Source organism: Ursus maritimus, unplaced genomic scaffold, assembly GCF_017311325.1.
Source record: "Ursus maritimus isolate PB19 unplaced genomic scaffold, ASM1731132v1 scaffold_14, whole genome shotgun sequence".
NCBI classification, from domain to species: domain Eukaryota; kingdom Metazoa; phylum Chordata; class Mammalia; order Carnivora; family Ursidae; genus Ursus; species Ursus maritimus.
The window spans coordinates 53,353,413-53,369,580 of NW_024423786.1; the positions used below are offsets into that span (position 1 = coordinate 53,353,413).

Here is a 16,168-nt window from a genome sequence, read left to right on the forward strand (position 1 = left end):
TGAAGAGTTGCAAGTCTGTGAGGGATTGGATATTATCTGGGGGTGGGAGCGGGGCTCATCTTAAGGCCTCTTGATGGCTAGTTGTTCACATTCTAAAACTAAAGGTTGTTAAGGAGGAAATTCCTCAGCCACCTTCTGTCTTAGCTTGTGATTTCTCCGTAGGTTATGTGGTCTGCTGAGTTGTTACGTTTGACGCTTGTGTTCTGAACACTGTGCAGCAGACTTAGGTCCAAGGCATCAAAGTTCTCTGTTGCTCTGGAAGTAATGGTCCACCTTGAAGCGGTTCCTCGCTGTGGAATGTGCCAGGGCAAGAAACAGAAACTGCTGCGATCCGGTGTTCGGCCACCATTTTAACAGGCCTGCTGCTCTCCAGAGTGGAGTGGGTCGCTTGCCAGCTCTTGGCAGAATGAATTTCAGCCAGATACCATTTCACTGTGCTTGAGTTGGGGGGTGGCACACAGTTAGCTGTGACCTGTGGAGAGACAGAGAAACCGCTCTTTGTGNNGTAAATGCGTTCTCAGCCTTTAGGAGGACTCCTCAGCCCATGGCCTGGTAAGGCAGGCACAGAGGGTTCCTGGGGGAGTTTTTGAGCGTTAGGTTGAAAGTGCGTCCGCGACTTGGGTGCATGAGCTCAGGGAGTTGGCTCTCAGCGCTGCGTTTCACGATCCGTTCATGACGGAACTCAGGCTGCTGGGTGCTGGGCAGCCCGGCCCTCGCTTACCCCCCTGCCGTGTGCTGTCGTTTCAGAGGCCAGCTGGAGGCTCCAGCCCCGAAGGTGGAGAAGGTGAGGAAATCTCTAAAACTTCTCGTTCTCTTTGGTTGTAAAAGTGGAAGCAGCCTGATTTTCTCCTCTTCCTCCTCCTCATTTTCTGTAGATTCCGACCGAGAAGATGGAAATTACTGCCCTCCCGTCAAGCGAGAAAGAACGTCCTCTTTAACCCAGTTCCCACCTTCACAGTCAGGTAACCTTTGCAGACCACTGCCGATCAGTGAGAGCATCTGTGCTGATGAGCCCGCCGTCCCCCTGTGACGCCTCAGACTTGGTGTCTGTCTCCTGCCCACATCCAGTTAGAATCAATCTGAGACTCAGTCTCTGTCAGGAATGAAGCTGGAAGTGCCCCCCCCCCCGGAATCAGTGACACTTAATAGAGGGTCGTGGCCTAGTGAACTAAAAGAAGATGCGCCAAGAAATGGTCGCTCTGAAATAGAGGAAAAGGACAGTCAGGCCTGTTAGGGGCTCTGGCCATTAATTACATGTTCTCCTTCCCAGGTTTGTGCCTGTGTCTCTAGACTGAAGGTGTAGGAAGTGTTAATTACATGTTCTCCTTCCCAGGTTTGTGCCTGTGTCTCTAGACTGAAGGTGTAGGAAGTGGGAAGTAGAGTGTCCTCCTGACCCTTCAGCCATGTGCCTAGAGCTTGGCAGTCTGGTTGAGAGCGCAGACACACATGCAGTACATATGGAACCAAGTGGCCCCAGAACACACTTTGGTGATGGAATGCCGTGAGCTCCCAGAGGAGGAGGGCTTGGTGGAACCTTGAAGGGTGGGCCAGGCTAGGACCCTGTGGAGGTGGCTGGGCCCGAGAGTGTGGAGGCTCTGGATGGGGGCCAGCAGACCAGCCCGGGGCTTGTTACAAAGACCAGTGCAGCAAAGAGGCAGTTTCCCAGGGTCGAGAGAGATGCTGTGGCTATTTGGTGGGAGTTCTGTGAGCCTGGGGACAGCCTTGCAGATTCAACAGTAAACACTGCCTCAGGGCTTGCCCCCTGTCCTCCCCATCTTGACTCCCCCCTGGCATCGTCCATCTTCTCAGTCTTGGCTCTCTAGTGCAGACTTAGAGACGCACATATGTTCAGAGAGGATCTCTGATTACCCGACTTGGCATTCCTTCTTGGGAAGTTCACGTAAAGCATTTTATACCTGCGAACCTAAAGGATAACACTTTAAGGGGAAAAGATACCCTGGAAGGTTGTTTCTGCTTTCAAAAGTGATGCAGATGTGACCGGAAGGCCCCATGTAGCAATCCTTTCAAGATCCTCCCTGCAACACACTGGATTTCACTCCTGTTTCCCTTAACACTCACTGTGGACATTGCCACACCCTTTCTCACGACTGCTGAGACCCTCCTGAATGGCTAAGCAGACCTTAAGGAACCGTCGGGACAGTTAGCAGTCGGGCTTCAGGAGACTTTCTTTTCTCCCTTGTTGCATGGGCGTTCCTGTGAAACAAGGGAGCTTCTGCTCCCTCATGATCCATTGTATTCCTTCCTATTCACCTCGCCCTGCTGCACCACACCTTGTGGTGGAAGGTACAGCAGAGAAGAGGAGAGGTGATTCGTGCTATGGCCATAGGCTGCAGGGAAGGACAGCCAACCAACCAAGCATTTCCCTTCCGCTCTAGCGCACTGGCATAGGAAATAGTCTGCTCTCAGTCACCGGGGTTGGAGACAGGAGTGGAGCCAGTATCTTGGAAGGCATGGTCTGTGCCCTGCGTTCTGATTCTGCTTAGCTGTGTTCTGTCTACCCAGCTGGTTCTTCAGCTCTGAGGCCCATTGCCTTATTGCCTGGCCCACACCCAGGAAAGCGTTTGATAAGTGTAAAGTAAGGTCCTAAACGGGTGAGGGGACAGGTTCAGCCAACCAGCAAGCCTCTGGCCGGTGACAAGGAGTAGGGTCTGAGGCTTGGAACATCCAGTTCGTTTTGCTTCCCTCCTGGTTGCTCCCATTGGGACCTACAGTGCCAAGGAAAAGCCAAGGGCATGAGGACAAGATAGGCGGCCACAGTAGACCACAGCATCTAAAGGCTTGGTTCATAATGCTGAGCCCCTACAGTGGGGCTTAGAGATCGAGACTTCAGGTGGGGTAGGTGATCGGGTGCGTGTGTGCCCTGCCTACTCACACTGTTTTTCCTCTTGTTCCCTTCCCTGCCTGCACCTCCTTGTCGACAGTATCAAAAAACAATGTTTTTATGCCGTCAACCTTCTGCGAGCCATCTGCAGGCAATTCTGACTCAGAACCAGGTGAGCCCTCCTGTCCCTTTGCTTTACTACCAGTCACTGGGGGTTTTCCTGGGATGAAAAGCAGTTGATATTATAAAATAAGATCTTAAACAGGAACGGGCAATTTGAAAGCCGGATTCTTTTTCAGTTCCTAAATGTTTTCCCAAATCTTCAGCTCATAGTTTTGGAATCCAGTGTGAGGCAGGCTTCATAAGCCCTTAATTTTTTGTTTCTGCAGGAGGGCCTGGTCACAAGGAGCCTTTAAGGTGTTGGTTGGTTTTTCTGTTCTTTGGTTTTGTTTGTTTTTGTTTTTTAAAACAAAAAGCAACTATAAAGAGGTGTGTTACTCTTTTTTCAAAATTGTACACAAGTAATACATTCATACCACTTTTTTAGAAAGGCAAATGGAAAATACATAGAGTAAAAGAATCTGTCTGCCCCTCTCCCTCTCCCACCCCTAAGGTAACTGCTGTGAGGTCGATGGAATTTTCCAGACCCCTTTTCTGTGCATTAGAGTCTCACATTAATCAATATTACTTAGACCTGTTCATATAAATATGTAAGCATATTTAATCACAGCTTTAAACCTTGAAGGAAAGTAGCTTGCTCCCCTCTGAAGACTATGGAGCCTTCCTTTTTTGGTCTTTCGCTAGAGATCCAGCTCCAAGATTTCCTGAAAGTTTCTCCCACGTGGCTGAAATTCCTCATAAAAGATTTAATGAGCAAGTTCAACTACCCGAATTCTGTAACCCAACCTGCCTTATATAAATTCATTGCCGACTTCAAAAGCATTGCAAGATAAGTCTTACTCTGGCATGAGGGCAATGTTTTTATAACTTAGGGGGTTGATTCAATAGCACCATTTCAAACAATAGAATTCATTTTGACTCTGAAAGCAGACTTTTTTGAGCTGACCCTCTCTCACCAGGTCCTAAGGAGTTTGGTTTGTCGGGGTCCTTGGGAACCCCTGGAGTGCTGGCTTAGCATGTAGCCCTGTGAACTGTAGGGGCAGTGTTAGCCCAGGTGATCCTGTTCTGGTCTAGGGGACCAGTTGCTGAAGCACGCATCTAGATGGCCTTGTGCTGTCAATTTCCATTACAGATCTCTCCATCATCACCTCTAAGATCTGTGAGCAATGGTCTCACTCCGCTCTCTTGTTCCACGAAACCTTTATCGTGCAGCACTGAGAGCAAGGCCACCCTGAGAAAAGGGGGTTGCCAGGCCTGCTGAGGGGTGCTGACACAGCCTTGCTTCCTGGTCCCTGAGGCAGGGTGGAGTCATATCAGCCTTCTTCCGTCCTTGCCTGCCTGCCTTTCTTTTGTTTTTTAGCTTTAATGTGGGGGAGGGTGGATTTTTAACTGATGGAAGAATTTTATAAAGCACTTCCATATCCCTTTGCCCATTCGATTTTCCCTAGTCGTCCCAGTGATGTCCTTCAGAGCAGAGGGGTCAGATCCCGGATCATATACCCCATATCTCTCTTTCCATCTGGAATACTTCCTCATTCTTTGCTTGATGTTTATGGCTTTGAAGATTACAGGCCAGTGATTTTGGAGAAGTTTTTCTGTCTGGGTTTGTCCACTGATTTCTGGTGGTTCTGCCCGATTAGTGCCTGTGGGGCTGGAGTACCACAGAAGCGAAGCTGTGTTCTTCACGCTGCACCGTCCCAGGTGGCACACGGTGCTTACCTGGCCTGGTGCCTGTGGGGCTGATTTTGCTCACTTGGTTAGAGTGGGCTCTGTCGGTTCCTCTGCTGTGAGATCATCCCCTTTTCTTCTGGAGAGATACTCTGAGACTCTACGAAAGCCCATTCCTCTCACTGTTGCCCTCCAGTGTCCACCTCCACCAATGTTCTCTTGCTGGATTAGTCATTACTGTGATGATCGATCGCCGGGGGGGGGGGGGGGGGCTGCCTTCACTGTTACTAGTACGCTTAATTGGTGCTCTGTAAGAGAGCTGTCCTTTCTCCCCACTTAGTCCCTTGTTATATTGTACAGCAAGACGGATGCGTGGATTCCTGCTTCAGTCAGCAGCTTACATTCTGTCGTTATTAGTACAGAATTTCTTTTAATTGTCCCAGATTCGGCTAGCGGGAGTCCCACCAAACAGGTACCTATTTCCTTTTGCCACAGCTCGTTATTCTTTTAAGCACTTTTTTCTGTCCTAACAAGAGGCTCCAGGCTCATCATCGTCTCTCACAACGGTCCTTCTCAAAGGTGTCCTTCTTAGTGGAGCGTGGTCTCCAGAAACCAAGGTCTGCATGCTCAGCAAGCTCACCGCCATCGGACTCTCACTGTGCTGGGCCTCTCGGTCCCAGAGATGGGGACACCCCCCGCCCGTACCTATGCACATCCCTCTCTGTACACATACACACATTTCTTAGTCCATATCTGTCTGCATGTGCGGTAAGCCTGGGTTCACATGTACACTTCCAATCCAGCACCAACAGGGTTCACTTGAGTCTCCCTGCTTCATAATTCTACCTGTCTTTCTGACAGAAATCTGGCTCCCTTTGTCCACAGTGCGTGTCCCATTGCTCTACCCTCCTCGCCAATTCCGTACATGCCAAGCACCCTCCCACCTGCCCAGACCCCACCAGGCTCTCTCCTCTTAGAGTCTTTTCAGTTCTGGCATACACCAAGTTGAAGTTCCCCTGGGGGTAAGCATTGCTTCCCGCAGACATCACTTGGGGTCTTCCTGAGGCAGGGCAGAAAGCACCCTCAAAGGAACCCACTGGCTTTAGATGTGATTAGGAGGAGGGTGGAGGCTGCTTTACAGGGAACCACCTCTTATCCCAGTGAGCTCACGGTGGGGCACGTGGGTGCCCTCAAGAGGACACCGGTGCAGTCACTCATGCATCCCAGTGACCCTGTCATGTGTGCTAGGGCTCTCACCATCAGCAACGGCTTTTCATTGTACCCTGGCCATGTTGTAGGCAAAGTGAGTTTTTTGAGGCCATGAAAAGAGAGCATGTCTATTTTGGTGAAGATGGCGCCTGCAGTGGGCCTCGGCTTACTGCCCTGTGAGCACACCTCCTTGCTGCCTTGGGCTCCTCCTGTCCGCGGTCCTCAGTTGCCATGACAGGTGTGGCATGCCTTATCTGTCTTGTCTGTGGTCTGTTCCCTGCAGCACCCTGTGATTTCTTGTGCGTCTGCGGGGTGGGCCAGGTGCCAGGCCCGGTGCTAGTGGGTGCTCCGTGGCCGTGCTCACCCAGGCCCGAGCCCCCACCCACTGGTCAGCCTAAGCTGGCTGCGAGGGTCAAATGCAGCTAGCATTGCTGCACACAGAACAGAGAGGTGGAGATTGATCAACGTAAGCATTGCAAACCCAGCTGTAAAGTCTTTTTCAGATTATCTCAATTGTGAACTTCATCTCAATATTTTTTGATGCTTTTAAACTGCCAGTCATCTTCTGAATAGTCCTGAAGCTTTGGAAATGTGATTCAATATTTGTCTCCTAAAGAGGCGCATCCGGCAGCACGTCTTCGCCTGCATCTGTGGTGTCTGATTCTCCTGTGTGTCGTTTCTATGACCCCTCTTATGAGAGAGACCCCAGCTCCGCTAACGCAGGCTCGTGGAAGCCTGGTGGATTCGACTCCTTCATCCTAACTGGCAGTGAGAGTTTTTGTAACCCTGTTTTTGCCCAAGGAGAGCGGTTTGGCTGACCAACATGCAGGCAGCAGGAAGAAGCCTTTCAGCTTCCTTGAGAATTCTGATTTGACTTTGTTTTATGCCTCAGAGTTTGGTCTGATAACGCATTTGTGTTGCTTCCGTGTGCAGTCGGTTGGTGTTTAGTGTTTCCACAGACTTGTGCAGCCGTCACCATAATTAATTTAAGACCATTCCGTCACCCCAAAGAGAAACCCCGTCCCCATGACCAGTCACTCACCACCCTCTTCCCCAGCCCCTGGCAACCAAGAATCCACTTTCTGTCTGCGGGGATCTGCCTGTTCTGGATGTTTCGTATAAATAGAATCACATACTGTGTGACCTTCTAAGACATCTTCCTATTTGTTTGTCTTTCTTCCAACGATGTTTTTTAGTTTTTGTTTGTTAAATTTATTCCCAAGTACTATTCTCTTTGGTGCTATTGTAAATGGAATAACATGTTTTTGTAAACTTCATTTTTGGATTGTTCATTGCTAGCGTATAGATAAACGCAGTTGATTTTTGTGTATTAATCTTGTTCCCTGCACCCTGACAAGGGTTTTTTCAGATGAGTTGGACCTTAGCCCAAGAGTGACGTTGCCTCTGGTGGCCTAGAATGCTGCCATCCCTGTGCTGCCTCAGGAACAGACCTGACCTGTTGGAGTCAAGGCTTTTTATGCTGATCTTTCCCGTCAAGGCAGATTAGACTGTCCCCACCTCCCCACCTCTTAGAAGATAGGCCAACTCACCAGCACACACAGATGACCACTGTGGCCCAGTGGCCCAGCTGAATCCAGGTTTTGAGCCATCGCCCTGCTTCCTTCCCTTTCCTTGTCCTGGGCCTTCCAGCGTTCTCAGGAAGCAACAAGGTGAAGCTCTCCAGGCACATCTGGAAAGAGAGAGCAAGCCTGCTGTTTGTCACCTTTGATCTTTCACCACAGAAAACGAGTCTCATTTCCCAGACATCTGCTGGTAGTACAGAGGTTTCCGCAGATTACAGATGCGTCCTCCGACAAGACAGGTCCTCTGAGAAAGGGAGACTGATCCCAGGGACCTTTATTGGTTGACTCCCTGACATTCTCCAGGGCTTGTGAGCCCGACAAAGCTCTTGGTAGGCCGCTGGGTGAGGTGGCCCAGGGGTGGACCAGCCTTGCACTCACTGTCACTTTTGTCTCGAATCTTCAACACCCCCGTGGTCTTTCATTGTCAGCACCTGGCCTGGAGCCAGCACTTCCTGCAACCCCCTGGCACCTCCTCATCCAAGCTGCCTTATAACTTTGGTGGTTGAACCGGGCTTCTGTGTTTCTGTTTTAACTGGAAACATTTCCCTGGTTCTCTAGGCTCATGGCTACTGAGGTCCGGACCACAGTCTTCCCCTGCCCTTGACTGTCTCAGCTTTCCTGCTGCCCCCACTTCTACCTCCTAGGCAGGCCTGCTTTTTATCTTTTGTCTTATGCTTGTAGAGGAAAAGAGCAGTGGATTCCGGTTGAAGCCACCAACATTGATCCACGGCCAGGCACCCAGCGCAGGTAGGTGCCCGCCTTTAAGGAGGAAAGTGGAAGGACTTTCTCCCCCTCCTGCCTCTGCAGCATCTATTTGCACTGCTGCCTTAGGCAGCCAGCCGGCATGCTCCGGGTTCAGCCTGCTCTCTGGGTCATCTCAGTTACCTGGCACATGAGCACTGAAAAGCCACTCTTAAGGAGCCCATCAGACCAAGGAGATTCTCCCCACTGTGAGCGCTTTGCCACCCTGAGGAGGGGGGTGGGTGGCAAGGAAGCAGACTTGGCTTGGTGTGGGACTCTGTGCCCAGCGATAGCTCAGTTGGTTCAGGCTGTGTCTCCAGAGCATCCCAGCCCCAGCGTGCCGCAGGGGAAGCCTGATTAGCAGCGTGTGGCCACGATCCAGTGGGCTGCTGCTGGGGAGCAGGGCCTGGCAGTGGTGCAGAGTTGGAAGCATTCTCTCGTGCTTCCTGCCCAATTTGTGTTTGGCAGACAGATTTTCTCAGCGTTGCACTTTGAAAAGCAGGTGCAAAGGGTGTTTTTATGTGAGCCCGAGCAGAGTCCTAAACACTGGGGGGCTGCCTGTGGCTCTCTGCTCTCCCTGCACCATCTGTGCTTGATCCTTGAGCCCAGCACTTGAGGACAGCTGCCCCTTGGTTCCCCATAGAGCATTACTGCACTTACTGAATTAATTTCCAGAAAGCCCCTGAGAGCCAGTATGGGGCTGCGTGTTTCTGCCTGTGATGTCCGAGGGCCCCAGGCAAGCTGACCTCTGTTCTCAGGTCTGCCGAGCCAGAAGCCCAAGGAGCAACAGCGGAGTGTGCTTCGCCCGGCAGTGTTACAAGCCCCACAGCCAAAGGCACTCTCACAGACCGGTAAGAAATGGCCCTGGTGCCCAGGCTCGCACGGCAGGGTATAGAACAATCCCGAAGTTGGCCTGGAACAGCTGTGTCTGGTGACTTTGACAAAGACACAGGTGACTCTGGCCATATCTGCTGAATGCACACAGAAATAGAGAGCTGGGGAAACAATCCTTTAAGTCCATGGTGAGCCCAGGGAAGACAGAGCGTGGTCCCACCTTCTCCCTGCGGCACGAGGCCAAGGTGACCACTAGGTAAGACATGCTTTCTGTATACGCTGGCTTCATAAAAGCTGGCTCCCTCCCAAGTGTCTCCAGTTCATCCGAGCATGTTTGCAGGCAAAACTCCGCCTGTGTGTCTGAGAGACTTGAAGGGTCATTTTGGTTATGTGCATAATTTTATCTGCTTTGCCACCCGTAAGACCTAACTCTTAAACCATATTTCCATGATCTCCGCATAGGTCATGGTGTTCAGTTGGCCCGTAATTTCTTAATATTAATGAGCTTTTCTTGTCTTCCTCTTGGTCTCTCCCTGTAATTCAAAATTCTTCATCAGAAGCAATCCAACATCCTACATGAAGGAAATAGTATTTCTAAAGAGTTTCAACGGGAAGGCTTTTTTTTTAAGTTATGCAGACCAATCAGCCAGATTTAAAAGCTGTGCACATCACGTGATCTCAGCTATTTATAGGGAGAAGTGCATAGAATCAAGATGTTATGAGTAAAACTGTGTTTTATAAAACTCATAATTGTGCCTTATTCAGTATATATTCTTTTTTTCTCTTTTACTTTAGTTAGCAGTATCACTTCTGTGTACACTGAAAATTCATGCAGTTCTTTGTGGAATAAGCAATAAGATATTCTCACTTCTGTTAGGTTGTAGTTCTGGGTTCGTTTGGGTTTTTTTAATTTAAGAATTTGTGATTTTCAGTAATGATACCAAATCCTTTTCTTTAAAAAGGAGAAATTACACGATTGGTCTAAATGGTAGAAGGGAGCGCTCGAGGTCCCACACTAAACCCCCGTGACCCCGCCACTGTCCTCTTGTCCCTGCAGTCCCGAGCAGCGGCACCAACGGGGTCAGTATCCCAACAGACTGCACGGGGGCCGTGACAGCAACATCGCCCGACAACCCAGCACGGAGAAGTCCCTCCGACGAGGCACGAGCACTTGAGGTGTGTCTGTGCTGGGCAGGGAGCACGTGAACCTCCTCGGGGCTTCGCTGAGTGTGTAGACAGTTAACTGCTCTGAGGGGCGCCAGGGCGGGCCCATGTTAGGGCTTTCTGGATTTGCTCAGCGGCGTGCGTGCGCAACTGCAGCTGATGTCCGTAGTTGCTAGAACGCCGAGAATGGTCTGTCCGTGGTTCCAGAGTGCTGCACTGCCTGGGCCCAGCACCTCCCCGCGGCCGGGGTGGGCTGGCTTGCCGGCGGGCACTCTGCCCACTGCCTCTGGGGAGTCCGTGGGGCTGGAGGAATGGCTTTCATTGATGAGGTCTTGTGCCATTTGATATGGAGAGATGTCTCCCCTCCCTGTTTCCACACCTGAACAACTCCGGGACTCGTATATGTGGGCCGTTCTAACTGAAGAAATCTGCCTGGGGAGTCAGTTCAGAAGTTTTTGAGCAATGTCTAGGGTTCTGGGATTGTCTAGGCCAAAAGCATGTGTTTTCTAGTAGTATTGCCCAGCAGCTGAAAAATGAGGGGCGTGTTCTTCCGAGCCCGGTTTGCGGGTGGCAGAGGCAGATTTGACGTGCAAGTTGCAGCACCGCACCAAGGCTTCCGTACACAAAGCCGGGTTGCATGTGTGTGTTTATTTCTACTCGGCCGTTTTGGCAGCTGAGCTGCTGCCTGAGATTCTGTACCCTCCACCTCCCCCACACCCCCCGGAGATGCGGGAGCACACATGGTGAAAATGATCGGCTATAATTCATTTTTAGAATATCCCTGAGCCCCCGTCCCCCCTTCAAACCAGTTAGCAGAATTAAAATTAGGAACCATCTCTGCAGCCTGCTGCTGCTTGGAAACTTGGCTAGCTAGGGCGGCCGGCGCAGCGGGTCTGCTGCACGGCTGTGAGCTGGAGGGTGACCGAGAAGCGGCCCGGCCCCACCGCCTCCGGTGTCCCTGGTGATGCGAGGACAGGCCACCCCTGGGCAGCACCAGCCGCCCAGGGACCCGTGCCAGAGGAGACCCAGCAAGCAGATGAAGCGGCGAGAAATGGCCCGTCTTGCTTCTCGGGGCTAACCTGTCACTTCTTTTCAGTTGTTGTCTTGTTTGTGTTTCTAACTAGGAGAAAGAGCCCCAGAAAAATGAGTCTAGCGATACTTGTGAGGAGGAAAACTGTGAGAAAAAAGAGCAAGTTGCACAGCAGGCGTTTGTGTTCGGGCAGAACCTGAGGGACAGAGTCAAGGTGTGTGATCAGAGGCCTGGTGAGCGCTTGCACTCATGAGTCGGTCTGCTCTGCCTCCTCCAGGTTAAACAACAGGAACTCCGCTTTTCCTCACAAAGGGCGGGGAGGTGGAGACAATGAATGTGCCTGTGGGCTGGTCCTGTGATTCTCGGTGCTTCCAGCAGCTTCTTGTTTTGCATGCCTTCCTTTCTGCACGGCTCCGCTCCCAGCACATTCCCCAGCAGGCTCCCTCGTTCTCCCGGGAGCAGGGGACCGGGAGGCAACCGTGCATGCCTATCCCTGAGAACGGATGTTTTCATAGCAGAGGAGACAGCACGATCCGATGCTTTCAACGTCGCTGGAGAGATCCTTGTTGCCTGACTCGTGGGCTTCTCTGCCTTGGCACTAGGCAACATTTAGACTGGTTCATTCTTAGTTGTTGGAGGCCTGTCCTGGGTGTTCTAGGATACTGGGCAGTATCCCTGGCCCCCACCCTCTGGGTGCCACAAGTATCCCATGCCCCCCCCGCCCCGCCCCGTTGTGGCAACCAAAAGTGTCCCTTAATAGTGCTGAGTGTTCCCTTTGGGACCAAGTCACCCTTAACTGAGAATTACTGCCTTATTTTTTTAAAGTAGGGCAGGTGGAAAAGAACTTTTTCTCCCATCGGAGGCAATAGCACTGTCCCCTCCTGGCTGCCCCCAAGGCCTATTGGTCTAGTCTGGGAACTTTGAGTTGGGGGAGAGCATCTGGCAGTAGCGGGGGATCCGGGCTTTGGACCCTGTGTGCTGGCGCTCTGGCAGACCTCTCCTCTGGGAGAATGGGGCAGCCATAACTTTCCAGCCAACAGAGTGGAGTGTCCTTCTGTGCCGTTTCCAGCACCTCGTCTGGCAGGAGCTCCTTTAAAAGCCTGAGAGACCGCATCAGTGGCTGTGTCTGGGGACGTCTGTGGTTGTCACAACTAGGGTGTAGGTACTACTACCATCCAGCAGGTGGAAGCTGGGGATGCTACCCAACACCTCACGGGATCAGGGCGGCTTCCCCACGGAGAGCAGTCCAGCCCCGATGTCAGTGATGCTGAGGGGGAGAAACCCTGAAATAAGGGAACGAAAGTCTCTCCGGCACGTAGGAAACATCAGGTTGTGCCATCTGCTTTCTCCTTTGGAGCTCCCTGTCCAACAGAAACACAGATCCCCAGGGGTGAAGAACAGGCGTTGCTGTTGCATGGCTTTAGCCAAAGTAATGAGTCCCTTGGGGGCTGCTCGCTCCAGGGAGGAGGAAACAGGAGAAGAAAGGGCCTTGAGATCCACCTGTGCACATCTTATGGAGGCCCAGGGCTCACGTGATCTGTGGTCTCACAGTTACATGCCACCCTCTCGGTGGGGGCGACTTCTTGGCACCCCAGGACGGGGTTGATGGTACCCACCTCTCAGGGCTCCCGGGAGAATCACATTCAATGATACATTTAGCAGAGCTGGCATGGCAGTTAGTGAGCATAAAGAAGTCCTCGAGAAACGATGCTTTCATTATATTTATAACAAACCCCCCTAAAATATCGCATTTGGAAGCATTCTTTGGCCTCGCATTACAGATCATTGGTGAAAAGGGAAGTAAGATGCCAATCTGAGGGTTTTGTTTTTGTTTTTTTTTTTTTTTAGCAAGGTAGAAGAAGTTTCCTGATGCCTTATAAACTGTTTTTCTGTCTTAACTGTTAAAAGCAGAAATAGTGAAGTTGATTACAGACCCCTCCACCTCCTGCGTTTGTACACACACACACACACACACACACACACACGAATTGTGCCATATGGCCTAAGGGTGTGCAGACAGGCTGAGCTGGAGGTCCCGGACAGGCGATTGTCAGAGCAGTAAGTGTTGCCTCTCTGTTTCCCAGTTAACAAACGAGAACACTGAAGTAGCTGACATGGAGAATGCCGGACACCCCAGTTCAGAAACGCCAGCTGCGACCAACTATTTCCTTCAGTATATCAGCTCCAGGTGTGTGTCTTGGGCTTGGTGCCCAGCCTCAGACGGCCCAGGGTATTCCATCACCCTGAGCTTGGGGCCCAGGGAGGAGGCAGCAGCTGGACCAGGAGCCAGCCTGGTCCTTCTGGGGGCAGGACGGAGGTGGGGGTGGGAGGAAGCAGATTTCACCAGAATCCTGGCTGTCCCCCTGGCTCCTCCCTTTATTCCCACTCTGGGCACAGCTGTGGAGGGGCCAGGATGGTGTGCTTTGACAGACCAGGCAGGACCCAAGTTCTGGTTGGCCGTTGGAGTGACCTCTGTCACCTGGATCTCATGCCCAGAACAGAACCCATTGGGCCAGTGGCTGCTTGGCTGCCTCCTGTTACCTGCCAGGTTCCAGCCTGTGGGGACCCCTTACCCTGGATTTGGGCTCGCCGGTGGTTAACAGTGCTGGTGGTGGTGCTCACTAACGGCCTGGGTGCCCCATGGGTATTTCAGAGAGAAAGCGTGTCCCTGCCTAAGAGACAGCCCAGCACAGTGGCTAGAACGTGGGCATGGACATCAGAGAGGCCTGGCATGAATGGTGGTGACCTCATGCTTGGCTGCCTGGACCCTGATTAGCAAAGTGCATTGGATATTGTTTTAAAGATACGTTTTTTGCACTGCAGCATTTCCCAAATTGGGATGCACTCACATCTGTGACATCTTAAACTGGACGAAATGTGATGATGACAGCAGCTCCGAGGTCATCCAGTATCACCTGCCAGCAGCCCAGGGGTGGGAGGTGTCCCTCCTTTGTGCAGGCTAGGGGACTGGTGGGTTCTTTCCGGGAAGTAGACAGCGCCTCATATGACCTCTGTGATCAGCCTCTCTGTGGCGCTGTCCTCATGCACCCCAATGGTGACACCTGCCTCGAGGAGGTCAGGGGTGATAAGGTGGCTGTCAGACGTGTGCCTACATGCAGTGGACCGTTGGAGGTGGGAGCCGAATGTCTCCTTACCAGTCAGCACAGCCTGGTTTGGAGGCTTGTGAGCACCTGTCCTCGGTGTGCCGGGCCCATCCCCCACAGGGGAGGTTGAGCAGTGCCTACAGCCATGCTTTTCTGCATCAGGGGTGTGCCCCTTACCCACTCTGACCGTGCACATGGTGTGCAGCACGTGTGAGTGTGCCACCTGCCTGTGCCGCTCCTGTGGGGGCCCCACACCCACAGCATGCCTTCTCTTCAGTTTAGACAACTCGACCAATAGTACCGACACCGCCAGCAACAAATTCGTGTTTGGCCAGAACATGAGCGAGCGCGTGCTGGTGAGTGGCCCCTGTGGGTACTGTTTTTCCTGGGGCCCCAGGGCAAGGGACACGTGAATATGGCTGCCACCTTGTCTCCTATAAAGTGGGGATGCTTCCAGTTGCAAGAGAAAGAGGACCCAGTTCCGACTTGGGGGCAGGGTGGTTGCACCAGGAGGCTGTCTAGGAGCTGGTGTCGGAGCTTCCTGCCTTTCTTCTCTGCCAGCTAGCTTGGCCTCATCCTAGGACAGGCTTTCCCTTCAGTCAGGGGCCACGCTTCGTCCTGGCTGAGGCCAGCTGCAGTGATAAATCCTCAGACCGGAGTCCTTAGCCACATGCTTCTGAGACCACTCTGAGACCTCTGGAGCCAAGGGAGTTCAGCACCCCCATCCCTGACCATGAGGGGGCAGCATGGAAGGGGCTCTGGGGCGGGGGGCCTTGGAGGGGCCCCTGCAGTGTCCCAGGTGTCTCCTGCACGCACCATGGCCAGGCTGTCTCCCCTCCCAGAAAGCCTGGCCAGCTTGGGATGGGGTTCTAGAATTGTTCACCTTCTTCCTTATTTCTGTTCATTTTCTTTTCTTGTCGAATGCATAGGACCCACTGTGTCTGTTTTGAGTGTGGTTAAGGAGCTGTTTCGTCCCACTTCATTATTTCCATCTTTGTCTCAGTCTGCGTTACATTAAGGAGCCTCCTGCTACTTTCTTCGAGTATTAATACTGTCCTTTTCTTGTTAAAACGAAACAGTCCAAGAGCTGCCTCACACAGAGATAAGCAGCTGGTGACACACACCTCCGTGAGATGTCAGGGGAGGCCCCACTTGGGGACTTGGGGGCAGTTGGCCTAGAGCATAGAAGGCTGGGTTTGGGAGGGCCGAGCTATCTGTATCGTGAGGGCACTTTTTTGCTGCGTTTTACCACCAAATGATGCTCGAGGATCGTTGTGTGGAGACAGTGCCCCAGGCTGAAACCCAGCCCCTGGGGAGGAGTTGTCTGGTCTCGTCTGCTGGGCCTGGGTGGGTCTCCAGAGCCGTGAAGGAAAGGCCATCTGCAGAAAAAAAGCCGTCTGCCTGCGAGGCAGTGCCGAGAGCCGCCATCCCAGCAGAGGGGTGTCCTGTTCCGCTGCGGCCGGCCCACCAGGGCCACCCAGACATGCTGTCCTCCCCATGTGCTTCCATCTCCCTGCAGAGCCCACCCAAATTAAATGAAGTCAGTTCAGATGCCACCAGGGAAAATGCAGCTGCTGAGTCCGGGTCCGAGTCCTCATCCCAGGAGGCCACTCCCGAGAAAGGTATGCTGCGGTCCCACCACCTTGTGGGAAGGGTACCAAGTGACAGGGGCACTGTCCACACCCCGGCCCAGGAGGGACATGGGCCCCAGCCCGCTGCAGCACTAGTAGCCACACATGAACCGCCACCGGGGCAGAGTTGAAAAGCCATGGGTGCTGGGGGGGACGCGTTCATCCTAAAACAGAGAGGCTGTGGTGCTTCGGGACGACTCTGGGGATAGTGTTGAGGTGACTGTCCCCCCTCTTCCTTCTTG

At 52.4% G+C, this 16,168-nt stretch overlaps 1 protein-coding gene across 8 annotated transcripts in view; it reads left to right on the plus strand.

Annotated features, from left to right (window-relative positions):
• RANBP3 (RAN binding protein 3) overlaps window positions 1-16,168 on the plus strand; it is a 53,059-nt gene that overhangs the window by 32,465 nt on the left and 4,426 nt on the right. For 4 of the 8 annotated variants that reach the window (XM_040629505.1, XM_040629506.1, XM_040629501.1 and 1 more), the window contains 9 exons: window positions 748-784; window positions 876-962; window positions 8,104-8,169; window positions 8,922-9,014; window positions 10,055-10,173; window positions 11,286-11,405; window positions 13,276-13,379; window positions 14,573-14,651; window positions 15,815-15,917. In XM_040629505.1, coding sequence (XP_040485439.1) covers window positions 748-784; window positions 876-962; window positions 8,104-8,169; window positions 8,922-9,014; window positions 10,055-10,173; window positions 11,286-11,405; window positions 13,276-13,379; window positions 14,573-14,651; window positions 15,815-15,917 — 808 coding nt within the window. Of the gene's footprint in view, window positions 1-747; window positions 785-875; window positions 963-2,942; window positions 3,015-8,103; window positions 8,170-8,921; window positions 9,015-10,054; window positions 10,174-11,285; window positions 11,406-13,275; window positions 13,380-14,572; window positions 14,652-15,814; window positions 15,918-16,168 lie in introns of all 8 variants that reach the window. The other 4 variants (XM_040629504.1, XM_040629499.1, XM_040629500.1 and 1 more) reach the window with 2 other exon arrangements.